We start from the raw sequence: 13858 nt of genomic DNA on the forward strand, positions 1-13858 counted from the left end.
AGCCTGTGGGCTAAGCTGAGAAAACAGACTGCTGCACCACTACGTTAAATAACCATCATTAAAGTCTGCTTCATCGGAGAACTTCAGGAGGTTTTTAACCATGGAGGTTTTTTAAGGGGGGGTGCGGGGGGATGGAGATGCAGCTCACTTCCACGTCTGGATGCTGAAATCAGATTTTAATTTAAGTTTTGCTGATGCTCTCTGTTGGCAGCACTGTCAGCTGGGATCCGCAGGACTTCTCACCTGAGGTTTGCGGGCAGGGTGAGGGCAGCTGGCAGGGGTGGGAACCACCAGCTCCCTGTTCCTCCTGCTCCCTGGGTGGGTCAGTGCAGAAAAGGTGCTCTGACTGCCCGTCCCTCTGTCTTTTCTTTCTGTCTTTCCTCAAGCGCTCGATACTGTGAGCAGTTTCAACCCCCCACCAAGTAAATGCTCTTAAGTTCAGCAACATTTTGCATTGCAAATCACCAGGCACAGGCCTGTGTCTCACCGGTTGCAGCTCTGAAAAATACACACACACACACACACAGACGATGCAGAAAGGTCCTTTTAATCCCTCTGCCCCTGCGAAGGAATGGCAGAGCTCCAGAGCCCGTGCAAACGCGTGGAGATCCCTGCCCTTCAGGTGTTACAGATAACATACACAAAAGTATTTTAGCCTTGCAGTAGCTATGACGTTCGTGATCAGTACAGTCAGTATAGTATGTTGCTTCTAGCTGATTTATTTTTGCATGCAACGAGGAAAATAACCTGAATGTTTAATTTACCTTCTTACCCAAAGTATTTGAACTTTTAACAAAATATTTGTGGGTTTTTTCCACTAAATAATGCACTTGCTGTGAGTATATCTACACTAGTCTTCTACAAGATCTGTTGGCATCCATGTATTTCCACGCCATGTGAGAGGACTCAGCACGCTCATGAGCTCAAGCGGCGGCTCTTTCTTGGTCGTCTCCTCTTTGAAAACTGTGATTTCAGCCAGTTGAAGAAGCCGCCTTTTGTTTTTAACTCAAACTCTACAGGGAAGTGGTCGCTCACCCCCAGCGCCTGCAAGACAAGGGCACAGAGGGGTTGGGAGCCAGCTCTTTCCGAACCCTGCCCCATGGGGTTTCACCCTGGCAGTGGGGAGGTGGATGTGCACTGCGAGCGTTACATCACTTTGGGAGGATGCAACGATTTTATGGACAAGACCATGTTCAAAACTGCCTGGATACTGTTGGCTTTGTGCTCCTGTGGTAGCCCTTGCCCCACTGCTGCAGAGCCCACGCTGTGCCTACCTGCTCCTCCGTCATCTGAAAGTCCTTCTGGAAATCGAAAATGTTGGCAGAGTGTGGCATGACAGCGTGGACGAGCTTCTGCCCGCTGACCACGATCCTGCAAGGAGCAAGGGAATGAGGTGCTGTTATGCGGTGCCCAACTAGTGGCACTGAGCTGGTGGCCAGAGAGGTGGCCTTGATGGAGTCACAGCTGCATATGGTTTGTCCTTTCCCATGGGCTGCCTACTTAGAGATGCCAGCATGCATCTGCTTTCTGCTGAGTTTGGCTGATTGCTGTCCTTGGGAGTAAGACACCTAAATCCCTCGGTGTGTCTTGGCCATGGAAGCCAACATTAAATAACTTGTATCCAAACCCACCCCAACAGTGCTGCAAAGTTCGAAGCTATACTTTGGATAGAAAAATCATAGGACACCAATGACTGGAGTCTCAGTGAAGCCCTGCTTTGATCCAGAAGCTCATTCTGCAAGAGGGTTAAGTCTTGACTTACTCTGGGCTCTTATCAGCTGATGTATTTGTTGTCGCTGCTGAGGGAGCTGCAGGTAGCAGCCATACTTGCCACGTGCCCGGGAAAGGCGAGGTGTCCCATCTCCTGAGCACAACTCGATTTTGCATTTGTCAATCCAAATTACGAATGCAAGAGAAAAAACCATGGCACAAACCCAGCACGGAGGAGACAGCAGCACCTTCCACCTGGGTGCCTGCAGGGCTCCCTGCAGACGAGAAGTCCTGCATAATTGCCTGTCATTTATCTCCACCTAAATCACAATAACGGCTAGTTCCTGCATGAAATCTTGCCCGTTCTGCAAAACTTCTTGCCAACCAGCCTGCAAAGTGCTTTGTGCTCCTGACTAGAAGTATCCAGATCTCCTTTCTCCCTGGACACTGTTTTATCTTTGAAGGCCTCAGGCACATTTGCTTTATCTGACAGTCACTGACACCTTTTCATATATTTTTTTTTCTCGGAAAGTCATAGACAGGGAACAGTCTGGCAGTGAACCCTTTACCTGTCATATGGGCAGCTCGTGCTTCTCTTCACTGTCGTGTCATTTTTGTCGCCGATTAGCCAGACAAATTCGGAGTAAGTCCTCAGCCGGATGTTCTTCCACTGCTTTTGGGGAACGTAGCTGCATCCAGCATTAAAGTCCCCCATGAAGATGAAGTTCTGGAAGGTAGGAGGGTTTTCAAAAGTTATCATGCAGACAGCTCTTCAAAAGAAGACCCGCAAGGACTTTTAGGGTCAACAGATGCTCCCAATAGCCCATAGAGCTCAAACAGCGAGCACTCATTGAGTGCAGTGGGGCATCTCCTTCCTGCTGGGCTCACCACCGAGGCATTCTGGTAAAACAGCGGTTTTATTGGGAGCTTAAGTTCACCAATTAAAGTGTGGGTAACTCGATGAAAATACATCAAAGAGATATGCAAAATCTGGGGCTTGTTATCAACAGTTTTAAGGTTATCAGGCTGTGAATAGCAAATTGCGTGCCAGTTGACTCAGTACCAAAGATGCTGTTTGTAACGTAGATGTGTCAACTAACCTCAGTTTTCCAGCGCTGTTTTACGTCTAAATACACATCATAGAGCTCATCAATCTCCCGTACTGCTGTCTCTGGTGTGGTGTGCAGAGGGATTATAGCAAACTCTTTGACAGCTTAAAAACAAGGCAAAAGAACAGCAAAAAAAATGTAATGGTTAAACACACGCTGAATCATGAAGAAACAGAAATTGACTTGGAAGCAAGAAGGCTTTTCTGAAGAAGAAACAGCTTCTGTTCTGGCTGCGTTTTGGAGACGATTGCTGTGTAGTTGCACAGTGCTCCCCATCAGCTGCCCACGGGATGCTGAGCTGCGGCGCGGTGAGGTGCTGCGTCAGGGCAAGGCAAACCCTGCTCTGGCACCAGCAGCAATAGTTGCTCCTGGGGCCATGTCAGCGGCACGGGGCACATCCACAAACCACTGCCCGTGGGGATGGCAGAGGCTTTCCTGGGGCCGCGGCGTGCACCGAGCTGTGGGCGATGCCAGAGGCAGCAGCCCCGAAGGCAAATGCTGCTCTTGTAAAAGGAAATGCGGCGTGGGGGAAGGATGTGGTGCCGTTCGCCTGCCCCCACCACACGCCCGGGTCTAGCCAGCAGCATCGTGCTCTGGGAGACTCGCCAGTGGGAGAGTGATTTGTTTCTGAAACTTCTCACCCGTTTTTGGAGACTGGAACCAGACGGCGAAGGGCTCTCTGGAGAAGGCATCCTCGTCCCCAGGCTGGGCGTCAGGGTACTGGTAGGTTTGTTTCACCGATACCAGATCTTGTCTGCAGCAGAACGGACAGGGTAGGGGATGTCACGCTGGTGGCTCACTGGGACATGTCTAACACTGACCCAGAGCCCGGGCCACGGTCTGGGACGGGTACAGCCAGGCTGGTGGCTGCGCCTGGGGTGATCCCCACAGGCGGGCACAGCCTGTCCCACCCGCACCGCCTGCGCCTCTCGGGCACCCTCGGGACAAAGCCACCTCCGCCGTGTCCAGCCCGTCTCCGCAGGGCTGTGGTGCGGGAGGACAGGGTGCGGGGCCGGCTCGTCGGCGAGGGCGGCTCGCTCACCTGTAGAGGAAGGCGTACTGCTCCTTGTAGCTCTTCCTTCCCAGCCTCTCGCTGACCACACAGTTGTATTCCTCCTTCAGCCCCTTCAGCTGACTGGAAGGAAAGTGTTTTTCCTGAGTTTATTTCTACATTCACAAGGGGCTGAGGAGGAGATAACATTGGCTGTGCCTGAGGGTACGGGGTGTTGCCTGCCTGGCCTCAGAGATGGGTAGTAGGGACAAAAAACCTTCTCAGGACCTGTTGTCTTGACCTGTGCTCCATCGCTGGCTCTTTCACCCTACCCCCACCCTGCTTATTGCAGCCTCTGGGTCATTGTCATCTGGGTCCAGCCAGGCATACGCTGCTCGTTCCTCTGGACTGTCAGTCCATGCAGGAAAATCCCAGCCTAAAGCAACTCCTAACCCCACCGCAGCCAGTGCTCACCAGGTGAGGGCCTGTCCCTCCCTTCTGCTTTCTTTCAAGAATTAATCTTTTACAAATTGAATCTTATTTTGATTTAAAAATACATGTCTTAGACTGGTCTGGAGCTGGCTTTGCTCCTGACCTTCAGCAGTGCTCCCAGAGCCTGGTTCTTCCTCGACGGCTGGGACGGAGCCCAGACCCTGAGCTTTATCCCTGGTAAAGCGGTGCTGAGCAGAGCACGGGCTCTTGCCAACCATCTGTCCCAATATTTGCCTGCTTGCCCATGTCCACCCTACCTGGTGAGCTTCTGCACCAGGAGAGGACAAACACGGTTCTTGTTCTCCTTTATTTCCATCAGCAACATGATGTCACAGCGAGAAATGATCTGCAAGGGGAAGGAGCAGAAGCAAGTTTGCACGCGGCGGGTTTTGGAGGATTAGAAAGACGCTAGAAAGAAGTGGTTACTGGTGCGGGGGAATTCCTTTGTGGAAGAAGCAACACCCGCCCTGGGGTCAGGGGAGGGGGGGCAGTGGCCGGAGCGAAGCCCTTCTGCTTTCAGAGCTGCCTCACGCCCCCGCGGGAGCTGGGAGAGGGAACCCGAGAGCAGAGCGGTTTGGGGTTTGTTTTCGGATGCCTGCTCCTGAGGAGGAAGTGTGGAGGGGAAGAGGCAGCCAGGGGAAGAGGCTGCTGCGAGCCTGCTCTCCCCCCACCACTGCTGGGGTGCCGTTCCCCGTCAAAAAAAACGTGGTTCGTCCCCCCTCGCCCCCCCCCCCCGCCACGGTAGGTCGTGCTTTTCTCTCCTCCCTGCCCCTCTCCACGTAGGTTTTTCTTCCCTGCTTTGGACCGGTGCTGCGCACAAGCATCCCAACTCGCTGGGTGCCCAGATGGATGTGGCAGGAGGTTTTGGGGGGCATCGAGGGGAGCCAGTTAGGATGTAGCATCAGCCCAGGGCAGTGGTTTTCATCCTTTTTTTGATGTATACACCCTCAAGGTCCTATCGCTATGCTGTGCCTCCCGACAGCCATGTGTGCTGTCAGCATTCGCCTGTCCCGGTCATCTGTTGCCGACCCCTCTGAAATAGCCCGTGGAGCCCAAAGCGAACCCCGGTCTGAAAACAAGGTCCCGGCACCCGTGGGCTGCAGCACGGCAGAGGAGCCGCAGGGGGCTGGGGAGCGGGGGAAACCCCAGCCTGGCTGGGCTCCCACGGCCGGCGCTGGGATTCCCCGTGGGAAAACCCAGCTCACCCCACAGCCCGGCATGCTCAGGGGCTTCCTTCTGCTCCTGGTTTTGTTGCTCTTCGAACTTTGTGGGTGATATTTGTGGAAAAAAAGCCCCCTTTGTTCCCCGCTGAAACTTGTAAGAAATTAATATATTGCCCATAATCTAGTATATATCGCCCATAGTGCTGACAGTGTAGGGAGAACGATCCAGAAATGCAAACCCCAGACAATCCTTCTTCTCCAACTGTTTGCGACGAAAAGACTAAAGCCCAACTAAGCAGTGGTGTTCCTCTCTGCTGCCGTTTGGCACAGGCAGCCGTCCCACTAACACCGAGCACCTCGTCCGCCGTTACTGTGGCGTCTCGGAAGGGACTTGCAAAAGCTGTAAGTCCAAAACATGGTCCTTTTAAAAAGCTGAGTTACCTTCAGCTGCTGCAGAGGAAGCCTGCTGGTGAGGGTTTATTTACATAAATTAGCAATCAGGCTTTTCAATTTTGTACAACACTCTAATATGATACTCCTTGCTGTCCTGAGAATACGTTTCATTAGACAAGAATATTTCAGAATAATTAGCACGTAAGCAAGGTAAACAGTGTATCACAAAACAAAGCTCTGTGGATTCAAAGTGAGAATTATTTTTTACTGTGCACAGAGGTTTTCCTCCTTTCCTAACACCATTTCCAAAGGAAGCAGCAAATGCTGTTTCTGTTATATTCCCATGCAGGCTAAAAGAACAGCAAACACCCTACTCAACCACAGGCTGATTTTTACTTTAAGAGTACAAAATTAGTTAAATTATTAACTCTTTTTTTTTTTTTTACTTGAAATTCAACTGTGAAAAATAAACAGAGAGCAAGACTATGTAGCTCAGAAATCCTCAGACAGCTCAATGTCTGTCTTAGCCAGGCAAATGAACGTACCTTTACCACGGCATCGACGACTTCAGGTCTGGCTATTTTTGTTTCTCCAAAAGACCTTACGTTGAAGGAGCAGATTTTTAGGCTCAGAGATGGGTTGAAGTTGAAGAGCGAAAGCAAGATGAAGAGCAACATCTTTAGGAACTTGGACAAAATGAGTTGCTGAAAGTATGGGCTATAAATATAAACATGTGTGGTGTGTGAGCGTGTTCATGCATCCGTCCCTCTGTGACCAGTTGGGAGGTCACACTGGGCAGTCAGCTGTGTCAATCATGAACACGAACAGGAATCGCCATTTCCTCCTTTCCCTCACTTCCATCTCCCAGAACGAAGCAGCACGGAGACTTTGAACTTCTGCCTTGGTGGAAAAACTGGCTCTTCTGAGCCGACCTCTCCATCCTGGAGGAGCAACTGCTCCGCCAGACCCCGGCATCCCTCCCCACGGGGAGGCACCCGCTGTGGGATGCTTGCCATGCCTGGGGACCAGCCAGGACCACCCCAGGAAGTGCTGGGCCAGGACCGGGCTCCCTGGGCCACCCCAGGCAAGAGGTGAAGAGCCTGCAGGACGAGGAGGTGGATGGGGCAGATGGTGAAAGGGTCTGGGAAGCAGTGGTGGGGGGAGAGAGGGGTTTCTGGAGGGCACTGGTGGTGGGCACGAGAAACCTCAGTGAAAGGCAATGGTTGTGGGACACCCTGGACACAGAGGTTTCGACCAAGTCCATGTTTTGTTCTGCTGTCGCCTTGGTCAGAAAATCATGCCGTGAGAAAGCGATAAACCATCCAGTGCTTCAGGCCACACGCTTTTACCTGCTTCTCCCTTCACCCAGAGCTGTGATGTGCCCTGCGGCGGGACAGCTGCTGCGGGACGGCCGTGTTCATGTGCCCACAGTTAAGAGGGCCCATTGGCTCAGCTGCCGCGGTACAGCCTTGGGGAAGGTATGTGGTACCCCCAGCACTGCCCCCAAACTCCTGGCCAAGTGTCCCCAGCACAGCAGTCTCGGGCTGGGGACCCAGGGTGCGTGCACATGGGTCTGGAGTGGTGGAAGGGGACACATGAGTTTGGCCAAGACAGCACTCAAGTGAGGATGCTGCAGCTGGGGTGGGTTTTGTAGAGAAACCATCTCCTTGCCCTCCCTGGCACCTCCACCGTGTGCCAGCCCTCAGCTGGGGATGCGTTTGTTGGCCCCCGATCGGGTATAATGGCAGGAGGTATAACAAGAAGTCAGGGTAAATGGCACCTTCAAGTGTCTTGGATTTTCCTCCCTGTGCTTACAGGGTGCTTTCACATCCTCTCTCCTTTTCCTGAAAACAGCCATGCAGGCTGCTGGCACCCTGCTGCCCCTGCCTGCCCGTGCAGATCCAAACCCAGAAGCACCAGTGGATGGCTCCCGGCCCTGCCTAAATCAATTAAACAGAGTCCGACAGAGCTGGCACAAAGCGCAGCACATGGAGGGGCTCCCAAAAATGCAGCAGCGCTGACAGCAGCGAGGTCCCAGTCTGGCCGGGGAGGCGGCTGCGGCTCTCCTGGGTGTGTGCTGCGGGTGTGGGAATGGGCACCGCAAATCCATTTTGGCTGGATGGGGATTTGGGGCAATTGCGGCTAACGAGGGGCATGCTGCTGTACCGCCCCGACGCTCGCTGACGAACACAGCTGCTTGGGGAGCGGGCATCTTGCCTCCTGTTATAGGGGCTGTAGGTGCTTTCTCTCCGCTGGGTCTCTAACGAGCCGGCCTTGGGCAGGACAGGCTCTGGAGGACACAAATGAAGAGGGAGAGGAGAGCGACAGCTTTAGGGGTTGTAAATCTCCCGCCTGACCTTGCCAAAAGAGCAGTGTGAGCCAAGGGCTTGTGATGGCGCCTGCAGCCTCGGGGTCAGGGTCATCAAAACCTGGAGCTCACCCCAAAACCAGGCTTGCTTTGGCTACCCTGGCATCAAAAAGCAAATGTTTGTTGTGGTGCCGATGAGGTCTTTAACCCTGAACCACAGGGACCCGCCTTCGTCAGTGCCATGTGTTGTCCCCAGGACTGCTCTCTTATCAGCCTCCCCTTTCCCCTCCATCCTGGCCGTTATCAGCAGGACAGGCAGAGCCACCCTCCGCAGGGACAGGCAGCAGCGAGGTGACCTGCGAGGGGGGGACGCGGGGAGCTCACGCTCCTTTCTGCATCCCTTTATCTCTCTGTTTACTGCACTTTCTGAGCATGTTCTCTTCGCTCCTTATCAGGCCGCAAAACCCGCTGGAGGCAGGCTGGCGATCACCTGCTGGTTCAGGGCTGTCTTGGTCTTGCACAAGAGGGGTGGAGCTGCTGGTGAAACCAACCTGGATTGGGTATTTGTCCCTACTCTGAATGATGCTGCGTGAGGACCACCACCTCCAGCTGAGCAGCACCTGCAGGACGTTCCCAAATAAAGCCCCTCCTCAGCCTCTCCCTGCTCCCAGGGGAGAAGATGCAGGTGATGAGGCTGTAGGCAATGCCAGGGTCAGCTTGAGCAAGAGTAGGTGCTGCCCAGGCCCTGGTGGTTCCTCCTGAAGGTCCTTCAGCCGAGCTTTGCTGACAGCCTGCGCTGGGGGCTGTGGCTGGTGCATTGCTTACCTCTGAAGCAGTGATTCAGCCCTCCATCATCTCCCCACTCCCAGGGAGGTGCTGAGGGATGGATGGGGTGGGATGTGTCCCCATGCCAATGCCTGCTTAGGGTCCCCATGGGACAGTGGGGGCGCAGGGGTCCCATGGTGAGCTCCTCCTCACCCACCCCTCAGGCGCAGCCGCTTCCTTCCACCCGCAGCCCCGGCCTCCTCGTGGGGCACACGCAGCTTTGTTTTTGCTGGCAGAGATAGACTGAGAGGATCTCTGAGGTTTCCTGCGCCTCTCTGGGAAGGCTGCAGGGAGAGACCACAGGCAAGCCCACATCCCCTTCTCTGCTGGCAGAGGAACCTATTCTGGGCTTGAAGGGCAACGTGACCCACGGGGTGCCCTGTGAGGGAAGGGGAGCACCCATGGGGCATGGAGTCGCTTTGCTCGTCACCTGAAAATGATGCTGAAGCTTTATTTCTCCTCCCGCGGGCAAAACGTGGTGGCTGCGTGCTGACTGGGGGTTTGGCAGTGCTGGGGACACCGGCGCTGCTGTGCACCTTCTGCAAAGGGTGGAGAGGCTGTCCCAGCCTGCCCGAGCTCTGGCCCGTCAGGGTGTCCCTGCTGCCCCCTCCAGCACCCCCATAAGCCTGTCCCCCACAAAGGGGAGCGTGTGGCTCTGGGGAAGCGCTGGCAGTGTGGGCAGAGGGTGGTGTTGGGGTGCCAGCGGGCAGTGCGAGGACCGGCACCTCCAGGCTGGTGTTCCCCAGATGCCACCACAGCTCTGTTTTCCGTACGAGGGGCCCACGCGCTCCCCTTCCCCTGTGCCAGGCTTTGAGGTGTTGGGTGTTTCTTAATTTTTATCGGTTTTACCCAAATTGCAGCTCTGTCAACATCCGCTGCGGCGAGGGGAGGTCTGTGGGAGAAGCAGGAAGGACCAGCCCCAAAGTCACCAATGTCACTGTAAAAGTAGGTTTCTTTGGGTGAATGGAATGACCTTTGGGCTCTCAGTGACTTTATCACAACCTTTGGGCAGAGTATTTTATCTCAGTCTCCTGGAATTTCAAGTTAATAAGTAGCAAAGCACTCAGGCCATTTCGTATTCCTAAAGTTCACCACTGGGCTGCAGACCAAATACGGTCATTTGGGAGGTGACTTCAGTGTCAATGTAAGTAACAGCAACAAGTGTCCTGGCGTGACCCTCTGGAAATTCAGCATAACTGAGGGTAAAAACATGTGGTGTGCAAGATACGAGGTATGTTTTGAATCAATAGGGTCTTCTTTGATACCTAATCTTTATTTATCATTCTGGAAGGTACATTTTCTACCTAATAAATTGCTGCCAGGGCATAATTCCTTTGCTGGTACAGGACTCATAGGATTTTCTTTTACAAGTTCATGCGTCAGTATTATTCAAGTAGTGGTTTAAAGTGTGAAAGCCTGCCTGCTAAAGCAGTTCAAGGAAAAATGCCTCATCATGTTTTCAGTTTCTTGAACGAGGCCACTTAGCTGAGACATAGGAGAGGACGTGGTAATCTGAAATGAAGGCTTTGATGCACGATGATTAGACGAGGCTTTGAAGCCACCCCTCCATAAAGATATTGCAGCCACCAAATAAGGAGGTTTTTCTGACAGTAAGTACACCCTTATTGTTAGTGGTTAAGGATGTAATTAAAATGTGTGTAATATATGCATTAACTTTGAGTAGAGTTAAGAAAGTATTATTTAGAGCTGTTAACAGGCAAGTAGGTCTTGCTTTGTAACGTTTTGAAAGTCAGGAGCATTTTTGCCCGCCTTTGTCCCAGGTTGTGCAATGAAGCCGGCGTGGCTGCCCACAGGCGTTATTTACCCCTGTGCTCGCTGAGAGCTGCTGTTTGCAAACCGGGGTGAGCTGAGACCTTATCCCTGCCCTGGGGAGTGAATTTGGCAGCTGTATGTCATTAAAGTCACCCTCTGCTCAGGGCATGGGGAGGTGTTCCTCAACAGCAGGTCCCATAGGTAGGCTGTGGGGCCATGCTGGGTTCATGGGGCACCCCCCTGCCCCAGGGCTCTCCCATGCCCACAGTCCCCCGGGGATTGCCGTGAGGCCGACACTGCGTGAGTGGAAATACATGGGGACGAGTCACCCTGGAAAGATGATTCACTTCTCCAAAGCGGCATGCCGTCACTTGTTGTGGTTACAAACAATCCTGCCGTGCTCCCTAGGGATTCATCATCCAGCAGTGGAAAATAACATGGAAGCCTTTCATCTGGCGGAGCAACACTGCTCCTCAGCTTGGTGAGATAGGAGCTTCAGTTCTCTACAGCTACCCTGGCCTGAATCCAACCATAGCTTCCACCTTCCCATGGAAAACAAGACAGTTTATGTGAAAGTCTCACCGCCTCGTTTCTGGGGACATAGGACAGCTAATCCTGATTATTTTTAATTTTTCTTTTCCTGTGGCTGCTCTGATTTAGAAAGACATTTTTTTCCCTAACTGGATCATAAGTTATCCTCTGCCCTGCTCGCACCACTGAAGCTGTGTTCCTCTGCCGGTGGGAAGCCCGGCTCCTGATGCTGGCATTAGGAATGAGGAATTTTCAGCTGAGGACCAGGATTGCTGACACTGGGCTCCGAACCCCCCGGCAGCCTCGGGGGGTGACTTGGTCCTCACCAGCTGTTGCAGCTGTGTGATGAGTCACATCTGTGGGCTGAGAGGAGAAACAAAACACATGGGGCAGGTCAGTGCAGGTACTGGCCTTTAATTTGAGCTTGCCATGCCACAGCCACCTCAAAAACAGCTTTGCAGGGTCCTCAAGGAGGCACCATGGGATCTGCTGGGTTTTTCCCCTCAAGCCTGGGGCTCATCTGCTCTCTGTGGGGACAGGGAGCCCAGCCCAGTCCTGCCTTCTCCCATGGTCCCTCGTGCCACCCAGAGAGCCCAAGGTCTCCTCTGCTGTGTTGGAACAGAGAAGCAGCCTTGGTCCCTGCTTAGCAAAGCCATCGTGGCACTGCCAACCTCCTCACTGGGACTGTGACCTGTTGAAGCTGTGGCCTTCTCCTGGTGATGGCTGACTCAGGAGAGCCCTGAAGATCCCTCCTTTCCCAATCACCACCAAAGGAAACACCTGATGACTCTTCCCTGTGGCTGCATGCCCGTGCCAGGATTGCGAGAGTGGGTTCCTCTGTGAGCTCATGCCTGGTTTTGACATAAAAACCGCCGCAGGTCTCCGCTTCAGCTTCTCTATTTTAAGAGCTGCCATTTGCTATGACTATTTCCAGGGGTGTTCCCACCAGGTGGCTTGGAATAACGACCTGGTGGGTAATCCATCCCTGACGTGAGTCAGCGGTGCCCTGCACGTGTCCCGCGGGAGCCTGGGGCCGTGCATGAGAAAGTTGAACAAACAAATACGACTGCAAACAACATTTCAAGGCTTGTGAAATACCTCCTGTGCCTGCTTAGGTCACCTTAGCGGAAGCTCATCTTTGCTTAGCCTAGCTTGACTGGGAAGCTCTTCAACGAAGAACACAAAAAAGCTCCATGCAGCTGTGCCTTGCCTTCACCGGACCATGTAAAAAAACTCAATTTCAGTTATAAATATCTTCTGACAGCTCATCTTAACAAAACTTTTTGGTTATAGCAGTAAACTCTGACCCGGAAAGCCTTTTACACCAGTTCTTCTCCCGGTTCTCCCAGCCTGCCAGACCAAAGGGACATCCTTTATCAAAGCACAGACGCGGTGAGGATTTGACCCAATTTGCTTGTATTTACCCAGGAGCTGATCTCATTCCCAATTTAATTAAGTTTTCTCATATTTGGGGGCATATCTTAAAGGTGCATACCAAGCTGATATGTGACCCAGGGGGAATGAAAGTAAATTTGCTTATAGCAAAAGGATTTGGGTGGCAGTTTTAAGAAAAATCAGAGCATGTTTAAAATGCAGGTTGAAACACAGCTCTCAAGAGCAGTGTCATCTGTTGGGAAGAGAGGGCAGGTAACAGGCTTGTAACCTAAATGGCAGGCTTAAAAATGCTATTTCAGGTATAAAAGTATCAGTAGGATGCTCTGATTTCAACCTTTGTGTCCTTTCCACGGGAAATGTGGCAGAGCTTTGTGCTACCTGGTCACAGCGCCATCCCAGGACCTGGGAAAGGGAGAGGTGCCCCCCACCCACCCAAGCTTGCTCCCAAGCCTGGTGCGAGGGGGCTGTGCGGTCTCTGTGTGGGGCGCAGTGCTGCATTCCCCTTTGTATCTCTGTGGTGGTTGTATCGCATCCCCTTTACACCCCTGTTGTATCTGCCCTTGTACCTCCTTGTAACCCTGCTGCAGCCATGTCACATGCCTTTTTTCATCCCTCTTCCATCCCCATGGCAACCCCATTGTACAACTTCTTTAGCCTCATTGCATCCTCCTTGTATGCCTGCTGTGTTTCCTCTGCATACCCCCTTACATCCCCATTGTGTCCCTGTTGCAGCTGCATTACATTCCCCACTGTACGCCCTTGCCCCCTGTTGTATTCCCTTCCTTGCACTCCCTCTTGCATTGCCTCTTGACCTGCTGCATCGCATCCCTGTTGCAGCCATGCTGCATTGCCTCTTGGACCCCCAATTGGAGTGACACTGCATCCCCCCCTAAGCATCCCCACTGTATCCCTATACCGCTGCCTCGCATTCCTCTTGCACCCCTGTGTACTCCCCTTGTACCCGTGTTGCAGCCTCATTGTGGCCCCCTCCCACCCTGTCATATCCTGTTTGCACCCCATTGCAGCCCCCTTGCACCCCTGCTCTATCTCTGCCACGTGCCCTTTGCAACCTGTTGTAATCCCCTTGCAGCCTCTTTGCATCCCCCACCGCCCTCCTGTTGCATGCCCCCTTGCACCCCTGTTTTATCCCCCTTGCACCGCCGCCCCC

The 13858-nt window shown here is 53.1% G+C and overlaps 1 protein-coding gene across 1 annotated transcript; it reads right to left on the reverse strand.

Moving 5' to 3' along the window:
- Window positions 1-915: 915 nt before the first annotated feature.
- On the reverse strand, window positions 916-6556 carry DNASE1L3 (deoxyribonuclease I-like 3). Its single transcript, XM_009895740.1, has 8 exons — window positions 6404-6556; window positions 4560-4648; window positions 3862-3954; window positions 3461-3573; window positions 2811-2923; window positions 2280-2437; window positions 1275-1371; window positions 916-1044 (listed from the first exon to the last, which is right to left on the reverse strand). The coding sequence occupies exons 1-8, from the start codon at window positions 6533-6535 to the stop codon at window positions 916-918; spliced, it is 924 nt and encodes a 307-aa protein (XP_009894042.1). The 5' UTR covers window positions 6536-6556.
- Between the last annotated feature and the right edge of the window lie 7302 nt (window positions 6557-13858).

The sequence above is a fragment of the Charadrius vociferus genome, unplaced genomic scaffold (genome assembly GCF_000708025.1).
Source record: "Charadrius vociferus isolate BGI_N301 unplaced genomic scaffold, ASM70802v2 scaffold512, whole genome shotgun sequence".
NCBI classification, from domain to species: domain Eukaryota; kingdom Metazoa; phylum Chordata; class Aves; order Charadriiformes; family Charadriidae; genus Charadrius; species Charadrius vociferus.

Excerpts from the sequence above, each read along its gene's own strand:
- DNASE1L3 (XM_009895740.1), bottom strand. The coding sequence starts at position 6,535 with ATGTTGCTCTTCATCTTGCTTTCGCTCTTCAACTTCAACCCATCTCTG. Across the intron at positions 3,955-4,559 it reads CTGGTGCAGAAGCTCACCAG|TCAGCTGAAGGGGCTGAAGG; the intron begins GTAGGGTGGACA and ends CTTTCCTTCCAG. Across the intron at positions 1,372-2,279 it reads ACGAGCTGCCCATATGACAG|GATCGTGGTCAGCGGGCAGA; the intron begins GTAAAGGGTTCA and ends TGCTCCTTGCAG.